The sequence below is a fragment of the Zalophus californianus genome, chromosome 3 (assembly GCF_009762305.2).
Source record: "Zalophus californianus isolate mZalCal1 chromosome 3, mZalCal1.pri.v2, whole genome shotgun sequence".
NCBI lineage: Eukaryota > Metazoa > Chordata > Mammalia > Carnivora > Otariidae > Zalophus > Zalophus californianus.
This window is the reverse complement of record NC_045597.1, coordinates 77,094,163-77,113,986: the sequence shown is the minus strand read 5'-3', so window position 1 is coordinate 77,113,986 and position 19,824 is coordinate 77,094,163. Positions and strand designations below refer to the sequence as shown.

The 19,824-nt window shown below is 38.9% G+C and overlaps 2 protein-coding genes across 8 annotated transcripts in view; one reads left to right on the top strand and one right to left on the bottom strand.

The window, feature by feature from the left end:
• SGCG (sarcoglycan gamma) overlaps positions 1–978 on the top strand; it is a 126,400-nt gene extending 125,422 nt beyond the window's left edge. For all 3 annotated transcript variants that reach the window (XM_027591103.2, XM_027591105.2, XM_027591104.2), the window contains one exon: positions 172–978. In XM_027591103.2, coding sequence (XP_027446904.1) covers positions 172–345 — 174 coding nt within the window. In that variant the 3' untranslated portion in view covers positions 346–978. The remainder of the gene's footprint in view (positions 1–171) is intronic.
• Positions 979–5,131: 4,153 nt separating this feature from the next.
• The window catches only part of SACS (sacsin molecular chaperone), an 82,454-nt gene continuing 67,761 nt past the window's right edge, over positions 5,132–19,824 (bottom strand). For all 5 annotated transcript variants that reach the window (XM_027588147.2, XM_027588148.2, XM_027588149.2 and 2 more), the window contains one exon: positions 5,132–18,032. In XM_027588147.2, coding sequence (XP_027443948.1) covers positions 6,478–18,032 — 11,555 coding nt within the window. In that variant the 3' untranslated portion in view covers positions 5,132–6,477. The remainder of the gene's footprint in view (positions 18,033–19,824) is intronic.

Sequence of the window (19,824 nt, the reverse complement as noted above, 5' to 3'; positions counted from 1 at the left end):
AATAGAAATAGGTTTTAAAAGACTCTGATAATGTCTTAAGTGAAGTCAGGTGCCTATTTCATTTTCTGTGCAGAGAAGAAACTAATCTGTCTGGAGCATCTTGAGATATGAGTTTTACACTATCATGTCCATTCTCCTTTATCACTTCATCTCTCGTTTTCTCCCAAACAGCTTGTGCTTGATGCTGAAACTGTGTGTTTACCCAAGTTGGTTCAGGGGACTCGGGGTGCCGCCGGCAGCTCACAAAGACTCTATGAAATCTGTGTGTGTCCAGATGGGAAGCTTTATCTGTCCGTGGCTGGTGTGGGTACCACATGCCACGAAAACAGTCACATCTGTCTCTAAACCACCTGCATCTTCCATGGAGCACCTGCCTCATTTCATTGAGGTTTACCGACCTCAAGCCTTCACACCAAGCAACTTAACATCTTGGTGGACGGTGGATGGGAAGTAGGAGGGCACACTTTCAAAAGGAACTCAGAAAAATGTACCAGTGAAGGTGTTCTGATGAAAATCCATGATCTCAGAATGGTGTGCACGTATTAGACAAAAAAGTCTAGCGATAGCAACAACAACAAAAAAAAGTCTTTATTCCAAGGTTTATTTTCATCAAAGCCATTGTGACTTTTCTTTTTATTTCTTGTGGATAATCAATCTACAATGGAATATTGAATTGCTGTGTGGAATTAATTTATGCTATTCAACTGTGACTATCTAACTCCCCATAAAAGTAGCATTGGTCAATACTAAAATGCCCCCAAAGTTCTATGTGGTGTTCCCACTATATCACTCTAACCCACAAGTTCTCTCATTTTAATGCAAAGTGTATCAGATTTCACAAGAAATCTTCAGGTTTTGAGGGGACTTGGGTTGATCTGATTTTCAGTATGTTGTCAAAGGAATAAATTATACAAAATTAATCATGTTTCCTTTATATACAGTTATAAGCAATAAAAACCAACCTACATTTTTCCCAAACTTCAGTTTGTCTTCCTTTCTTTAATCCCCACGACAGCACTTTGAGGTTAATATTTTCCCCCAAATTACTGGTAATTAAAAAAAGGTTCAGCTAGGACAAGTCAGGAGATCAGGCAGTAGCTAGTGAAATTAAACTGAAATGTGACCCTACATGTGAACAGCTGTTTTCATTTCGAAAATCTCTGGTATGTTGTCTCATTCCATCCAAACACCAGCCTATGTGGGACTTGTGTAGATGGGATGATATTCTTTGACAAGTGAAGAAACCAAAGTCCACCAGGATCAAACAGCTAGTAGGTGGTGGGACTCATAATGGCCCAGCCTGTGCATTTACCTCTTACACAAAGTAACAGACTTGATGTTACTTCATAGAATCACTCTCTTCATTTTTGAAAGTAGGTTTAATACCAACTGGTAGTATGTGTCACTATATAAGTCAAATAGGACACACTGAACCTATGAAAACAGGCTAGCCTTGTGTAAGCCACTCACTCACTTTGTAAAGTGCCAGTCATTACAAAGACTGGTGAGTTTGGTTTGGTTTGGTTTGGTGTTTTACCAGTTGTTATAATTAGGATCTCCAAGTAGCACAAGATGTGCTAGGACCAAGAGCATTGCAACTTTCTATTTATAGGATTTATAACTAAACACGAGTTCAGATTCATTTTCTGCGGTCTCAGAACTGAGAGAAAGTGGGAGAGTGAACTCTTGATTTCTTATGTTGTTTTAACAAGGTCATTTGACAGCATAGCCCCCTTATAACAAATTCTGGATTTTTGAACTGTTATGTGCATAAACACTTGAATTACAAAATAAAAATTAGGTGTGTCCTGAGCAGTTAAGAACAAACTCAACTCTAAATATAATGCACCTAAAATTTCACAGGGGGTGGGTGTTTTTAGGTTATAAATTGGTATTCACTTTTCCATTTAGTTCTGATTTCTTAAATAAATGTTTGCTTTCTTGCTACAGCATTCCTACTGTCCTAGTAACACTGCTTTTTTTTATCATATTCACTTTCTTGCTCCATATTTGTGCAAAACAAATGTCTTCAAGCTTGGTTGACACAAGGTCAAGAAAAAGAATCAAGGAGAAATTATGGAGGATAAAACCCTTTAAATCAAAGATGTAAATTAGATTTTTTTTCTCCTTTGTTATTTGGAATCATCATGAAAGAAGTTGTTGTGGATAGCTGCATTCTCCAGAATAAGGAATTTATCTCTGGTTAGAATCAAAACTTTTAGATAGGCTATATTATAAAATATATTACATAAACCTTTCTTTTTAAACACGTTATGCAATGTAGTTTAAATTTTCATTAAAAGTCCAAGGTCATGATTATGAACATACCTAATGAACATACCTAATGAGCTATGTACACTAATACTCCTATATACTAAGTGATTGTACACCATTGAGTGTTTGATATTTGAGCGACCTCAAAAAATAGCCCTTATTTCTTTTTCAACTTCCAAACGAGCTGAGTAGGCACAAGTCAGAAAGATGATCAAAATGTCAGCTTTAATAGTAAAAAAGTTTGATCTGCAGCAAAATGGACTCCCCTAAGACCCGAATATCACAGGAACCTCTCCCGTCCCAGGGAGAACTGTGGGCCTCTGACTCCCATAGCTCGCCACATGGAAGAGGGTGGACAGATGCTCCTGTTCTAAAGGCAGCCAAATTCAAAGTAAAAGGAAGGGTTGAGCTACACGTGTTCAGGTCCTACCCTGCAAGTCCAGCCACCAGGTCAATCTCCACTGCTTTGGGGATCAGTGAAGGAGGGCAGAAGCACTTCTGAAAGGCAGAGCCCCTCACACTAAGGCTGTTAGGTGGTGTCTGTCTAGTTTTTCGTCCCTTTCTTCCCTGATTTAAAACATCAATTCCTATGCAGCTTCAGCGTTTTGCCCTATTTTAAATTCCATTTCAGATTTGCTGTTGTTTCAAAACCAAATAAGCTTTTGTGTCGGGTGTAAGCATGCAGGCGGAACAAGAGGAGCTAAGGGCACCACTAAGTCAAAATCCATTCTTAACTGAAGAGATAGCGCAGCTTCACTTCCGGGATGGAGTGTGCACCTTCATGTCCCCAACACCTGACAGAACGGCTGCACACGGTGCCCGGAGGCCGTTTTCAAATGAATGAATGAATGGCACTACTTTAAGCCATATTTGTTCAAACAAGAGAACGGAAAAAGCCTTTGGGAGCCAAAGCATGAGGACATTCCATGGGCAGTCTGCAGCTTCAGCCCCGGCCGAGTGCACGCAGCCTGTGGCGGCCGCCAGCCCTCTGGATCACACGCTTGCCACCCCACGGTCACCGGTCACTTCCCGGAAACAGATCTCTCCATCTATCTGTTTCTGGACATCTCCCCCTGGTTGTTTCTCTGGTAGAATCCTGATGAATACAGAACTAATTCAAATCTTCTATAATTACTCTTTTCTACCAGCACTACAAATTTTATCCTTGAGAGCTACAGAACAGGTGAAGTACGGAAGACGTCGACTGGCGCCAAGGAAGAGAATTCCACACCCGCACATCAGACCATCAGACCCGTGAACAGCTGCTCTTTATTTTATTAAACACTACTTGAACATTTTGCCAATGTCATCCTTGGGCTCTTGGCACTCCCACCCCCACCCCTGATCAACTGCCCACTGCTTTTTATTTTTTTTATTCATTCATTTATATTTATTTTTAAAATTTTTTTGGTTTTTTATTTTTTTATTAATATATAATGTATTATTTGTTTCAGGGGCACAGGTCTGTGATTCATCAGTCTTAAACAATTCACAGCGCTCACCATAGCACATACCCTCCCCAATGTCTTTTAAGTAATCTTTATGCCCGGCGTGGGGCTCAAACTCACAACCCAGAAATCAAGAGTTGCATTCCCCACTGCTTTCTAAACTACCTGGGCTGCACAGGTTCTCCTGGAGTTTCCTGACAGATGCTATGAACAGTTCCGCCAGCCCACAGGGGCTGCTTTTCTCCCTCGCTCATCTGGCAGCACACAACCTGCTCCGGAATGCAGGAAGGCCTCTTCCAAATCCTTGCTAGACCGTGTGCTACTCAGGAACAGCTACTCCCCACACAGGCTGTTTCCACTTTCCTTTTAATAAGAAAAGGGAACTAGTGGGAAAGCACAAAATAATAAAATAAAAAGTTCACATCAAAAATTCCTTACCCTGAATTTCAAAATCTTTAAAAAGCTCCAAAAATAGGAACACCCTCCAAATATGTCTGCTGCAAACTGCTGGTGGCGAGATCTGACGGGAATTTAGGTGAGGTTATTTATCAGGCCTATGTATTCCAGTTAGGGTGAGTATTCATAGGTTTCACGGCAGAAATATTGTGGTCAAGAGTGCTACATACCCGGATGGGAATGTTTGTATTAACTTTCTAAAATCCAAATTCTGAAATACATTTGGATCCAAGGGTTGTATATAAGGTATTGTGAACCTTTTTTTTTTTAAGTATAGGAAAAAAAAAAGAAAACGGGAACTCCCAACTAGATCAACTAGCCCAATGGCCACCAGACAAGGTTTTCTGTGTACATTTTAATATCAAAAAACAATATAATATATTCTAAGTACTGAATCTGAGTTTCAAAGTAGCAAGCACTTTTTAAGACATCCAGAAAGCTGAAGACCCAGAATCTGGTAAGCCCCAGAAAACTCTTCGCCCTGGTCTGCCTAGTTTTGAAGACCTGTGCCTCAGGTATAAAGATGAACATTTTCTGTTAAGGCTCAAGCGTAAATTAGCCCCAGACATGCAGCCCCCTCCTGAAGCAAGGTAAATATCAATTCAGCCTCTACCTATGAAGAACCATAATATTTAATGTATCTATATCCAAATACATGTATGTATGTGTGTGTATATATACCATACCATATATATCAGCTAATCTTATTCCCTAAATCTTATTCCCTAAAAAGGGAAAATAAAACTCTTAACTAAACCAGCACCTAATAAACCCAGTATGTATCAAATACTTTATACTCAATCATAAAAAAAGAATGTGCTAAAATTCCAATATAAAATATAATAAAAAATTCTATCCTAAATATTGCCAATAAATACACCTATATGCATATATCAAAACGTTATATAGGAAGATACTAAGTTTGATTTTTCAGGAAATACCAGTTACAATAATTTGATATGGACATTTGCTTTATTAAAAGTATGGCACTTAATATAACAGCAGAAATAATTACATAGCTTCACATCCAGAAGCAATACAATAGTCGAGGCACAAACATTCCTTATTACCATAAAAGTAAAAAAGTTTTCATATGTTCCATAAGCCCTTAATTGCATAAAATTTATATTTAGCATCATTTACAGCCAGCACACTTATATAAACTAATTATCATTACCTTTTGTTTACATTCTGCAAAAGAAATATGCCGAAGTAAGTAGAGTATAGTAGGACACTCAAACAGGAAGAAAATCAAATGTCAGTTCTGAATCATTCATGGGGAAAATGCAAGCTGACAATTCCTCTTTTATAAGCTACTGGATATTGTCACAATGATTTTACACTTTTTTTTTTAATGTTTTCAAAGTAAAATCCAAAAAACTCCACTAAGTGCCATGTTGAAAGAAGAGATTTTTTTTTTAACTGCAGCACCTTTTAGACAACAAAAGATTGCATCCTGTTCAATCTCGCTATACAAATTATGATATTTGTGGAAAATATGTACAAACAGAAAGCAAATGTTCTAACCGTTGATAAATGTTGTTTTGGTAAGCAGTTCTTGGACGCAATATTAACATCTGGTGATAAGAACTGCCACCATTTTGAGTTTTCCATATGTTACCTTCATGAAATAGGAAGCCTGTAAACATAAAGTGTAAAAAACCATTTAAAATAAAGATGTAAAGTGCACTCAGTGCACCCTAAGAAGTACTCTCTGCATACTCTTAATCAAGTAATATTCAGGATTAAAATACTGTACCATTTTATAAATGTACTATTTAAGATGTAAAATTGCAACAAATTCATAATCAGATCCAGCTGATAGTAATGCATCCAAAAGAGGATCCAATTAAAGAAGTGATCAATGCCAAAGACTTAATTCCCCTTATTTGTTTAAACCAATGATATGTCCAGTGTTTCATTAGCTCCTTCAAAAACACCATGTTAAAAACAGAAAAGTTAACTCCATCCTGATCACAGACATACACAGACTCTTATCTAACAAACCGCTAAGCTTTGGTTACATAAAGTGCAGTTCAATAATGTGCCATCCTAGCCATTCAAATACATCTAGCAATTCTGCAGCTCACCATCTTCAAAATAGTTCGCTTTCAGGTTCAGGCAGGGTCCTCCACTGATCTTCACATTAACAACAGCCCCAAAGTTCTTCCCAGTGATCTGCAATGTGCTTTATACAATTCTTAAAGAACTGGCGACGAAGCCTAAGGAAGTAGAGCACTTCACATTTGAGCTATGACACAGTCACGCTCTAGCTCTGCTTTGTTTTTTTTAAATACCTTCACACTTTTTGTTGTATAAAATTTTCAAGTTTTATGATGATACAGGCAGTACATTCCATCACCCTCATAGCAACCTCAGAAGTGAACCTGTCATTTGGGATCTGTGGGAAAGGAAGCAAATCAGGGTATCTCGTTTTTAAACTGTCCACACCATAAGCCTCCAACGTGTGGACGTCATTTGTCAGTCCTTCAAGCTGCTGACTGTACTCCTCTATTTTTTGTGCAAGTGCGGTGGGCTTGACATCCTTATCGGACTTCCCTCTCACAGCATAGTCAGCGGCGATCAGAGCTAATTTGGTAGAGAGGTGACACTTAAAGCACACCCACTCATTGGCATTTTTATGAAGGTCATTCCTGGCAGCTGAAAAATTGGCTCTGGCTTGTCTTAACCATCTCCGTGCCTCAACTGGATTACCAACTGACTTGAAAGTGGGGGGAACAAAGAACCTCTGAGAGTACGTCTGGCCAGCTGAAGGTGTGCTTTTTTCTTTATTTTGTTGTTGCCTTTCAGATTTATGGCTCGTTGCTTCTTGATTCCATGAAGTATAAAATCTCTGAAATGAGTACTTGTCTGACTGAAACCGGGATGCCGAGGTTGAAAATGTCCGCCTTGAGGCTCTGTCTGCATTTTGATCTAGAAAAGCCTGTTTCTCTAGTCTGTTGATTTCGTTCTGCAAATGTTTAAACACTTCATTAGCAATGTCGTGATTCTCTGGGTTTTTGTCGGGGTGCCATTTCAAATACAACCGCCTAATAATCTTTTTTCTTTCAGATTCTGGAAGCTTCCAAGCTTGCTCCACCACTGATGTCACTTCTTTTAAGATTTCTGGTAAAGAATTCACCTTGAGCTTTTTGGGGGAATGCTGTTTTGAAGAGGTCTTGTGGCCCTCTCTACTGGAGAAAAGAGGAGGAATGCTTCGTAGACCAGGGGCTAGGAACTCTGTGGGGCTGGTGGGTGTAGAAGGGGCACTGTCTCTGCTCTGAGAGCTTTCCTCGGGCCTTGAAAACTTATACAGATCGAGAGAGCTAACTATTTTATATTCACTATAGCCAATATCAATCTGATATATCTTTCCCAGAAAACTAGAATTATCAGCATCTTCTCTTTCAACTTCTTGTACAATAATCGCGTATGTGTATGTTGGCTGGTACGATCCATAGATATCACCACCTTCGGCATCGACAAGGTACCCAACATACTCTCCCGGGTAAAAAACGTTCATTGGATCCATAAGCAGAGTATAATGGATTTCGGCAGGTATTGGGGTCCCGGGCATTGGAAGTTCAAGTTTTGATGGTTCTGAAGAGTCATATTTTACTCCTAAACTGTCAAGCTTCTCACTGATCCTGTAAATATCATTGCATCCTAGCATTGCAATTAAATATGAGGTGTCAGAAATCAAATTGTCTGTTGCTGACTTCAGTGTCATTGCCAATGCTAACAAGAAGTTAATGTCCTTACTGTCTGAGTGCTGTATGTATAGCAAAATGACTGCATTACCAAATCTCTTCAGAAAAGCAAAAGTTTCACTTCTACTGTGGGGAATAGGATTAAAACCTTTAACTCTTAATGTTGTTTGAAGCTTTTCAAAACAGGACACTTTCAATCCTTCTCTTAGGGCTTTGCAAAGTCTTATGGCTTTTTCTTCATTGGCCAGGAAAGCATTATCATTTTCATGCTTCATAATTCTAATCAGTCCCGTGATGAACTGTTCAGAAGACAAGAGTAACTGCAATCTGCCCTGAAGAGAACACAACGCTCCAAACTGACAGACTTTGGGAGTCTCTTCATCTAACTGCTCTTCAAGTATACTGCTCAGTAAACGGGGTCTAAGTTTTTGAGGAAAGAGCATTATCAATTTAGTATGAAAGCCATGGTCCTTCCCTAGGTAGCACTGGCTAAGGTCAACCAACATCTGCACACCAATATTCCCCTGGATTCTACTTTTGTAATGAGGTGCGTCATCAAACACTAAGATGCTGGACTTCACCAGTCTGCCGTCCTGGCTTGGAAGGTAAAGTGCGAGGTCTCGTACATTCTCCAGATCACCCCTCACCTTGACTGAATCATTCTGCAGACTCTTGAACAAGCCAGACACTACTCTTTTAACTGTGCGCATCTCATTAGGATCTAGCTGTTTTCCTTCAGAATTTTTGAATATGCGGCTCAACACTTCAACATATTGCTTTGTTGAAATAATATCTTCAGTCCCTAGATGTTTAAACAACTGGTGAAATGTGCCCAGTTCTAAAGGTAGCTTGTACAAGTAAGGTTTAAAATCAGATTCATATTCTAGATTTATCACTACCTCCTCGGGCTTCAGGAGTTTCCAACCATCTTCGACCATCACAAAAGCAACCCCCCGCAGTTGAAACCGAAACTCCCTTTTTTCTGCACTGAGAAATTCATATATGCTCCTTAAGACCTTTGCTCTAGTTTTTACCATGTCTTCATCCAAAGTAGTTATGTTGCATATGTTTCTGCAGTTATTAATGACTTTATCAAGAGGAGGATCCAGGTTCACATTAAGCATGCTTAAAACTTGTTCAAGCTGTTCTTGCGGACCAAGTTCACTACCTTCTTGTTCTCTGATACTCAAGGGTGTGGCTTTCTCTGGAAGAATTGGGCAGGACGTCCAAAGGAGCTGGAGCACATCACACTGCTTAAATTTGGGGTTTACCTGTGCTCCATTGAACTTTATGAGAGGAAGTGTTCCATTGACCTCTTGGTACTGAGGATGAAACCTAATGAATTCAGCAGGGGCCCGCTCAGGACACAAGAATGGTATTAAAGAAAGTTCTTTCAGGAAATTTCCAGATAACAAATCCATTCGTTCTTGGAATATATGATGGAGAAGGATATCAACTGTATTTTGCAAGGTTTCCTTAGACCAGTTTTCTGTATTAGCTCTCACACTAATTTCCTTAGCAAACTGCAGCAACTGCTGCTGGGAAAGTATGTATTTCAGTCCAATGTTTCGTAAGAATTCCACCCACGAGGTCATAAATGTGGCTTGGTTTTTGGGCTTTATAAGTTGTTCCAATTTTTTAAAGAAGTCCTTAGGAATAAACAATTTTTCGGGAAGCATAACTTCAAAAACTCTCACCGTTCTATCATAGAAATGTTTTGCTTGCTTTAGTCGACTGTTAGCATCATAGATTATCAATAAACTTTCCAGTTTCTCAAAAAGTTGTTCCTTAATTTCTGACAGTTCCTCAATACTTGATAATCTATTCTTAAGATAGATCAAGTGCTCTAATTTTGCATCATATGAGAGATTCTCAATTTTTGGTAAAAGGTGTTTCAAGTACACCTCAAGATCATCTACAGGCACACAGCCAAGCACCTCATATAGTTCTTTTAGATGTATTTTTTCTTCAAGAAATGCAGATGATGATGATTGTGTCCACTTTTCCACTTCAGTTGAAGGGATACTTTTTGTGAGTACATAGCATGTTCCAAATTTTGCAATGCTCATGTAGCGACCACTGATGGATTTGTAGCATGGAAGGGACTTCAAAATTTTTATGTCATCTTGGGACATCAAGTGACTCAAATTGCAGTTGAAATACATCAAAAGGGCTTCAAAGTCATTTTCTACTAATTTTTCAGTTCTAAATGTTGAAGTCTGAACCATATAATGTACAGCCCTTAAAATGCTTGTGGGGCTCTCTATGTTTGCTGTGTGACATGACAAGAGAGGAACAAATGCACTGTCTTTGGAGCAGATTTTGTTCAAGGCAAGTTGAATACAGCCAGCTTTCATGAGAGCATGAAAAACTTTATCACTTTGGGCATTTGGAAAAACTGCAATGTGCATGAGACTCAAAGGAAGCAGAACGTCACCTTCAGGAACTACAAGCTGGTTGACTGAAACAGTGAACTTCATTCCGGGAAGCAAGGCCCAGTCTTTTAGGGTATCAACAACAACGTCAAATGTTGGTTGTGTTTCTTCTTGATCTTCTTTCACATTTACAGACTCACTGATGAAATGCCACGCATTCTTAAGCCAAGACTCACTTGCAAAATTGTCCTTCCACTTTGTACAATTTTTGGTCTTATACTCACGAGGCAGCACAGAGGATAACAAATCTGCAAAGCTGGAAATGTCAAACACTTTTGCCACCTTACAGTTCAATAAAATACTACTGTATTTCAAATATAACGTATTCATGAACAAGTCTTTGCGGGATGGAATCAACTCATGGTATGTTGTCAGAAACTTGGGTCGTTTCGCATCAAAAGTTTGCAAAACACTGTCCAGTGTAATGAGAAGGGGCAGTCCCTCCACTTCAATCTCATTTTCTTCTGCATCCTTAAAACAATAGTCCACTAAAAGTTTTAAACTATGAAAAAGCTTTAGGTTAGTCTGCTGGAGGCGACAAGGCAGCTTCCCAATGTGGCAGTTGGTGTCAGGAGAAGAAAAGGTCATTAAAAAAGCCCTAACATCAGCAGGAGTGACGTAACTGACAGGAATATCCGCGTCTATAAGACAGTGGTATAGATTGGCAGTTTCATCGCAGTTATAAACCAAGTTGAAACCAATTTCTAAAAGTAGGTGTTTCAGTCTGTAGACATTCTCCGCTACAGTCTTGCGGGTCGTGATGTTATAATCTGCATTTTTAAGGTGTTGTAATTCATCCTGCAGTAAGTTGTCAAAAAATGGTCTGGTTTTATTTGAAGTAGACATATTAATCCAAGTAATTATAACTGCAGAGTGTAAATCTGAGCCATCAATATTTGGAGCCCGTACAACAGGGAGAAGACGTTTCATGTCTTCATGAATGCAACTGTAAAGGGCTTTCACTAGACAATATAAATCTGGTTGTAGGTCAAGCCTGTTAACTGGGAAAAATGATAAAAACTTCTTTAAAGTATCCTTTACAACATGAATAGGCGTGCTCTGTAAAACTGATAGTGTTGGGTCAGAACCAGGGAAATAGCGCTTTTTCAGCTGGATTAGTAATTCAACGTATGCAGGCGCTATTAATGCTGTCATTAAACTGTTATTCCAGTCACTGCGAACACCAACTCCATTATCATCCCGCCACAGATTTCTCCTGGCTGAATCTAGAGCAAAATGGCCGTTCACATGAAATGGTAATCCCGTCTCCAAAGAGAGGGGCAAGAAACAGAAGGCCCTGTGGGGCTTTTTATAGTTGTGAGTAATGCAGGCAGCCACTCCGCCACGTGGGAACAGAGTGATATCTTGGTTCTTGTGAGCCGATATAACACTCTTTGACACTTTTTCCATACTTGAAAAACCTGACCTATTACAAATGAGCCATGTAGTAAGATTTCCTTCGGAGTCTTCAGTATCCATAGTATAGGTTATCTGTTGAACTGGTATGTCTTTGAGCTGTCTCTTTTTAGTAACACTATCAATGACAGATGCATGAAATTGCTTCCTTTTCAATCTGTCCCCATCAGTGATTTTGCCCTTTACAGAATATAGCACATTCAGAGCTCCAGTACCTTTATCTATTTCACAAATAGAAATCTTTTCCATGTGGTTAAGAAACATTAAAAGTTCTGCCCCATCTGACCGCAGTTTGTCCAAAAGATTCTGGACCATTCTATCTGATGATGGAACTGAAGAAATTTCTGAAACCTTTGCCATTTCTGCATTACGAAGAGGAAATCTAAACATTGTGCAATTATCCAATTTAAAGTGGGTTCCCAGATAAAGATCCAGCACATCTGAGAACTGTGTCCGAAAATCTGCATCCAAATCTCTGAACATGCGTCCAGGACTAACAGATGTGGCTCCTGGTGCATACCTGGCATGAGGATCAAAAATACACAAGATGTCATTGCCAGAAATAAAAGAAGGGCAGTCTGTAATATGATACACAGAATTGAATCCTATCCCATACTGTCCAGTTTTACAAGGATTTCCTTCTTTGGTGCCTTTTCCAAGATTCTGAATTCCTCTGACATCATCTTCTGTAAAAGGCTGGTTGTTGTACACACAGAGTGCCGGCCCTTGCAGTGGGGCCCACTTATCATCAAATATTCTATCAACTGGATGCTGTCTAGGATCAAACACAAAACAGATTTCTGTGGCCTTTGCATCATCAGCATTTTGAAGAAGTTCCTTCAACATTTCCTTTTCTGAAGGGTAGGCATTAAGGATACTCTTAATTCTGCTGGTCAATTTTTCTTTCTGCCCAAATTCTGTGCCAAGCGTGGTAAAACAGATGTTGGATGCATACCGCTCTAAGGCTTTATGTCGCTTTGGGATTGCTCCTAGCTTTACGGCTACTTCCCTGGGTATATCGGCATGACAGTATTTTACGGTGGTGTCCTTTACTTTTATCCAGGGACAATCGTTGTAGCATAAAGATTTAGCAGGGAGAAGCTTAAGATTTGTATCTGGCAGTAATATCTTGCCATAATTTTTCTCACAAAATTCTTGTTTCTTTTCTCTGATGAGACTCCATATTCCTTCACTAATTATTCGCCGGCAAAGCTGAAAATTCTCTTCTGTTATTTGCTTTGTTCCTTTCTCTTGATCAATAGATTCCAAAACAAGGGCAAAATCTTCAACAGTAAATGACTGCCTCACACCCACGCTTTCAAACAGTTCACGGAAATTATTTTTGTACTTATTAGGCAGCTGATAAAGGTATGGTGCCGCGTCAAAATTCAAATGAAAAGAAACTTTCTCCGAGTCAACATATGCATTCTCAACTAGAATGAAGCTAAAGGGTTTTAACTTTTCAACAATTGATAATTTAATGATTTCATTTTGCATCATTGCGTCATGAAGGTATTTGTAGCAGGCATTGGTGATGTTCTCCTGGTACAATGTAATTCCATCATCAACTGATTTTGCAACTTCTTTCAACTGGTTCACAACCAGATCAACTGTTGGCTTCCTCAGTAGCCCCAAAAACTCCTTAACAGCCAATGACACTGAACCACAACCTCTGAAGGAATGTGAGTTTTCATTTAGAATTGGTTGCAAGAGACAAACTATATCTTGATGCTCAGCTGTATAAAGGTCAGTTGCTGCAAACATGGTTTCAGGCTTAAAACTGTTCCCTTTCCAGTCCAAAGAAAATCCTGCTGGCTTTGTGAGAAATGGAAGGAAGGGGATTGTTTGATATTTTGCGGCAAAATCCTTTGCTCTAGGATCCCTTATTTTTAGTTTTTCATCGATGAGACTTAACAGGATACTACTTCTTAGACAAGCAGCAGCATGATCACTTTTATTAATTTCGGCCACGGATTGTGCCCGTTCCAGCATGTCATCCCATAAAATGTCATCTTTTGCCATGCCTAACTGAACCAGCTTAATCAAAATAATAGGATTAAGATAATCCTGAGTAGAACCATAAGGAAACCGTCCATCTTTAGTATCAAATAACTTTGCAACTCGTCCTTCAGGGTGGATTAATCTTGATGGTAAAACCAAAGGATGCCCCTCCAAAGAGCAAGGAATACAGGGAGTAACACGAAGAATTCCTGAGAATTCATCAATTTTTTCATTTAGAACAAAATTCATTAAAGGATCTCTGAGTTCTGCTTCAATTTCTTGAATATTTGGGAAAAACACTTCCGAAAAAAACTGCTTCTCTGAAAATGTATTTTCAAGCAGTATCTGTTTGCAGCCAGCTTCTTCAAATCCTGATTTTACTGAAGAAGGAAGTTCAACAGCACAAAGGTTTTTTGACCCAGTCTTCTTGAGGTATTTCAAAAATATCTTGAAGGCTGCTGGACCAACATCTTTTCTTTTAAGTATAGAGTCATCTAGAAATCTCACATTCTTCATGGAAACCCACGTGGATCCATCAGAAAAGACTCTGGTCAATTCTTTCCCTTTTCCATGAGCTATATCTTCATAAAATCCTTGGCAAATTACAGAAAAATCATCATGAACTAATTCAGGATCAGGCCACACTGAGTAGTAAGTATAATCCATTAGCTCCCCATTAGTGGCCAAGTCACGCAGGACACTGAGCGCCTCCAAGTAAGCTTTCACAATAACATGCCTCATGAAGGTGGTATTCCATCGTCCTTTTGTGTCCGTCTTCCAGATTTCTTTTCTATTTGAAGTAACAGCAAAACACCCATTGATGTGAACTGGCAATCCTGTTTTGATTCGTAAGGGTAAATAGCAAAATAATTCTCCAACATGTGGTTTCACAGCCCACTTCTGGTCCTGGATTTCAGACAGCAGAACTCCCACTGCCCCACAAGGAACCAGCCCTAGTCTTCGTCCACTTTCATTCAGGGAAAACTTTAGAGCCTCTCCTGTATCCATACAGGTGCATATAAGCCACGTGGTACACTCTACTGTTTTTTGTGGCAGCTCATCTGATGGCTTTTTCAATTGGCCAGACTTAGCCATTTCAAAGAGAGCAGTTAGGTCGTCATCCGGACCTCTGAAAAGTGGCGACTGTAAATCAGCAATCCTTCTGAACACGTGGTGAAATTCTTCAACTGTGATCTGAAGAATGCAAGAGGACTTTGGCGCATCAGCAGGAAGCTTTTTATTACTGCTGCTGCAAGTCTTCATGAGCCTAGCAGCTTCTTTTAAAACACTTAAGACAGGTGCGCTCAATGCTTTGGAAGAGCAGGGTTTTTTTTTAATTATTACCGTGTCTTGTGCCAAGTTGGGATTGGTTTCCTCAATTTTCAAGTACTTCAAGTACATTGAGTTCACACTCTGAGTGAAAATGATAAGCCGGTGTCCACAGAGACTAAATTCATCCACAAGAGAATAAATATCTGCTGTATTGTAGCAGGTACTACTAACTTCACTCACTTTCGCTTCCTGTTGAGTTCTAAAGGACAGTCGGAAAAGAGTTCCGCTGTAGCTGTAAGGTGCTTCTACAGTCAAAGGTAACTGACAGCCAAAAACGTCTATAAATGGTTTGAACTGATTAGGAAATTTCCTCAGTCTTTTCTGTTGTTTACTCCAATTAATTTTGATCCCAGGATTAGATTTGTCTTTAATGTGTTTACTGATGTGGTTTATGTTTGGATCGAACATTATCATGAATTCTCGACTCATGATGATGGGAATGTCAGTGATATGGTACACAGAATTAAATCCAAGACCAAATTTTCCAACTTTGTCAACCTCTTCCCTCTTTAAAGATTCTCCTAGCCTAGTGATGTTCACAAAATCTGAATCTGAGAACTGAGAATTATTGAATGACCACAGAGCGGGTCCGTGGCAAGCCGCCATGCCTGGGTCCAGCAGATTCTCTCGAATGTCCATATTTCTTCGCATATCAATCATGAAACTGCATTCTGTTGCATTTGCATCATCAGCATTTTGAAGTAGTTCTTTAAAAATATCTGACACTGAAGGGTATTCTTCCAAAATATTTTTAATTCTTACAGTAAGTGGCTCCCTCTGCCCTGACTGCTCAAATCCCATGTTTTCAGGATTAATCAGTCTTGTGCTGAGGCACGGAACTTTCAGCCATTCTGCGGTTTTCATAGGTATGTCCTCATGCACCAGAATGATTGGTTCCACCGAATCTTCCAGTAAGTCATTGAGGTCATCAACTTTGATGTCACAATAACAGCATTCATGAATTGGCTTCATGATAAGTTTAGAAGGATTTTTGCTATGATGTATGGGAACCGGCGTGTTGGGGCTTGCTGGAATCTGATTGCTGTAAAGCCATCTGATGATATTCAACATAAGATGAAGATTTTGTTTGCTTTCTTGATCACTGAGATCTTGGTCACTTTTGAGATACACCTTCTGAATGACCATGGAAATATGATCTGATGTCAACTCCTCTATCGAACCACAGACCTTAAAGAGTTGGTGGAATTTTGCCATGGTTTTAGGCACACTATGCAAATAAGGCTGAAGGTCAAGATCATGGAATGGTTTTATCACAGTTTGGGCAAGGGGACAAAATTTTTTGCCAGTCCAAACCCATGGAAATTTTAAGGCTCTGAAAGCATCCTTCCCTTCATTTAAATGATCATGCATGAATCCATAAATTTCAAGCAAAATGTGTTGAAACTGATAGTAGTCTTCATCACTAAAGGTTTTCGAAGTATACCAATCAACAACAATTTTAAAGTGTTTTAAGACAGCACTGATGCTAGGTTTGGTGAAGATCCCTAAAGCTTTCTCCAAGTTAATATGGACACTCTCAACAAGGGGAAGTGATGAGCCAACCAGAATCGCATGGGCTCCATCACACATATCTGGCGGGGCACAAAGGTTGCAGACGTCTCCCTTCCAGACTAAAGAGCCTGGATAGTTTGGTGGCCTTTCCTTGCAAGCTGGAACCCATTTTATTTTCTTCAGGCTCATCTTTCCTTCAGACGACTGTAACAGTGTATGATTCTTGTTTAAAACCAGTAAGAGTGTTTTGGCTTTCTTTAGAAGAACATCCTGATTTGGACAAGAACTGACCTGTAAGGCTTCAATTTTTTTTGCTACTTGCACAACATCATTCTCTTGGAGACTGGCTTCATTTTTTAGACCAATCTGTCTTAAAGAGTGAAGAATGTCTGGTGAGGTAAAAACTGAAGGTGGGAAGCAAGTTTCTTCTTCACTGTAAAAGAGATCCTTTAGTACTTCTATATCAGGATCAAAGAGTTCACTAGCCGACACCATCTGTTCCTGTGAAATCTGAATGAATTTTAATGGCATTAACCAGTCAAGCACCTTTGGATTCTCATTTTTCAGAGAGGACAGATTCTCAAGGGTCCATAACATAAGGTGTGTTACCTCATCGTGTGAATAAAATGCATTTTCAATATCTTTTAAAATGAGCTTTAGGCAATTAGTGGTCTTTAACTTCTCTATTTTCAACATGTTTGCCAAGCGAATAGTAGCTTCGTCGCTGCTGTCTATTACTGAAATAGAGAGTCGGAGATCTGGAGGAAGTTTGGCAGTATGGTGCAGGACCTTACAGCCTTTTAGTTTTGTGTAAGAGGAAATTCCCTGATCAGATAAATGGTTAATTCGCTTGAATATCGGTAATTCCTGAATTATTCTTTTCTCTTTTTCACTGCTATCAGTTAGACCAGCTAAAAACTTCCTTAGGGCCTCTTTGTGTAGGGGAAGTAGCGAAGCTATCTGATTACACAATTTCGGCAACGGCAACTTCTCCATTATCTGCAGAACAGCACTCGGTAATGGTGAGTGAATGTATTTTTTAATAAGTGGATGCTGTATGGAGGCATCTAATTTTTTAAGGACAATCCCTCCAAGTTTTTGTACAATTTCTGCTAAAAATTCAGGAAGCTGTGCTTCAGATTCATCATCTAAAATGACTAATGATGGAATCCTGAGTCTAACGAGTTCCACACACGTCTGACCTTCGCCTAGTGTAGTTCTGGGGAGAAGTGGCATCTCATCAAATAAAGTCAAATCCTCTGAAAAATGTATATAGAGATTCTTCCAAACCATTTTAAGCCATGAAACAGATGGGTGATTTTTGTCTTCATCAAATGGGTACCACTGAACAATCAACTCTCTGCCAGGCCAGAATGTATTCATTACTTCTTTGATAAGACGTGCAAATCGTTCTGGATTTAGAAGCTGCAGCTGAGTACATGGTCTTCCTGTAAATCATATACAGAAATGTTATAAATACATGTAACACTCTACTGTAACTTACTGAGCTTTCTATTCTTGCAGATTACATAGTACAACAAAGCCATTTTTAGAAGGTTTAAGTACACTGTAAAAATGCAAACACTCAGCATACCTGGGCTAAAATAATTTTTATGTAACGACAGAGAATCTACATATACACTTATATTTACAATGACTTAAGGGAGAATTATCTTTGGAAAGTGCTTATTTTAAATAAATATTTAAAATGCATTTGGGTGTATTTTTAAAATTATCCTATGATGTTTTACAAATGGAATTAACATGGAAAGTGATTTTTAGTGGTTTTCTGTCCACAAATAAAAACATCAAAGAAAATGTGGCTAAAGCTTAACTAAGCACCATTCTATTTAAGGGTAAGCAATTTGTAAGCAAACCCAATATGAATTTCCTTCCTTTGTGTTTCCAGGATGGGAACACAGCTACACAGGATGAAGAGAGGGGCATGAGACTGAAGTCCCTGTCTCAGATGACCAACACTCTCTGAAGCTGAGGCAGCAAGAGGACTTACAGACTTTCCTTCCACTCACTAAAACTACATGTGTAAGGTCGGTGTCACTTAATCTTTCTGGGACCTGAATTCTCTCTGGAAGAAGGATGGGGATGAAGTTCTGGTCCCAAGACTGCTCCATTTACATACCCAAGTAGGGACGATAGTCACAGCTTTTCCAAAGCAGCTTTTACCTAGCTACTTATTACTTATTTATTATACAGTGTGCTCTTCGGAGCTCTGGGATTTTGCAGAAATGCCTCAGGGACAAGGGACGGGAGCAGGTGGGCACTGCTGCGAAGGTGGGGCTTGTCCCCCACCAAGCAACTCTACTTCTAGATGTTTTGTAAGTGAGGAGACTAGTAAGATTTTGTCTAGGGAAAAAGATTTTTGCTGATTTTTAACCACTGGTCCAGAAAATAACATTATTTCTAAGTGCATTTTGTGTTTCAGAGTATTTAAAATACCAATAGGGAAAGATTTTTCAAGAACACTATATACCTATAGGTATGTGTTAGCTCATAGGGAGAAATAAAAAGCATCTCAAATTCAATCTTATGGAAAACTAACAATTTTCTTCCTATGCACATACAATTTCTAGACTCTTAAAAGGCTAATTTAAAAAAATTATAAAAGAGTACCTCAAGCCCTTTGAAACTTTGGTACATAACTCATTTTAAACCAAGAAAGGACACCCTTATTTCACAGTCTTACACGTCAGGAAGACGACTTTACCTTCTACCAAGAAAATTTTCTTTCATGCTACAATAAGACATTTTAAAATTACTACCACAGAAATGTAGGCAAAGGCACAATTTTGCAACTTCTGGAAGACGTCAATACCCAAATTCTGAAGATCTTCAGTTTCTACATTGTGTGACTTAGGGTAAATCAAGTAGTATTTAAGAAATCATAAAATCTTGTCAGTAGTCTGACTAGTATAGTCTCCTTTACCTATGAGTCCCATTAAAATATAATTTTTTATAATTAAGTTTTAACAACAATGTTCTAAAAAAAAACGCTGACTGAATTGAATTAGTAGAATATCCAAATCATAAGTAAGGCAAGGATATAATACCAAAGATACAAAAAAGAGTTAGAAATTAAAATTCAGAACACTCTGAAAACAAAACATTAAATGTGCACCACAATGTGCTCTATGTTAATAATTGCCACATGACATGCATTTTGTAGATAATGCTGTCTAGTATCCTCATGTGAAACTGGCAATTTATAAGACTATACCCACC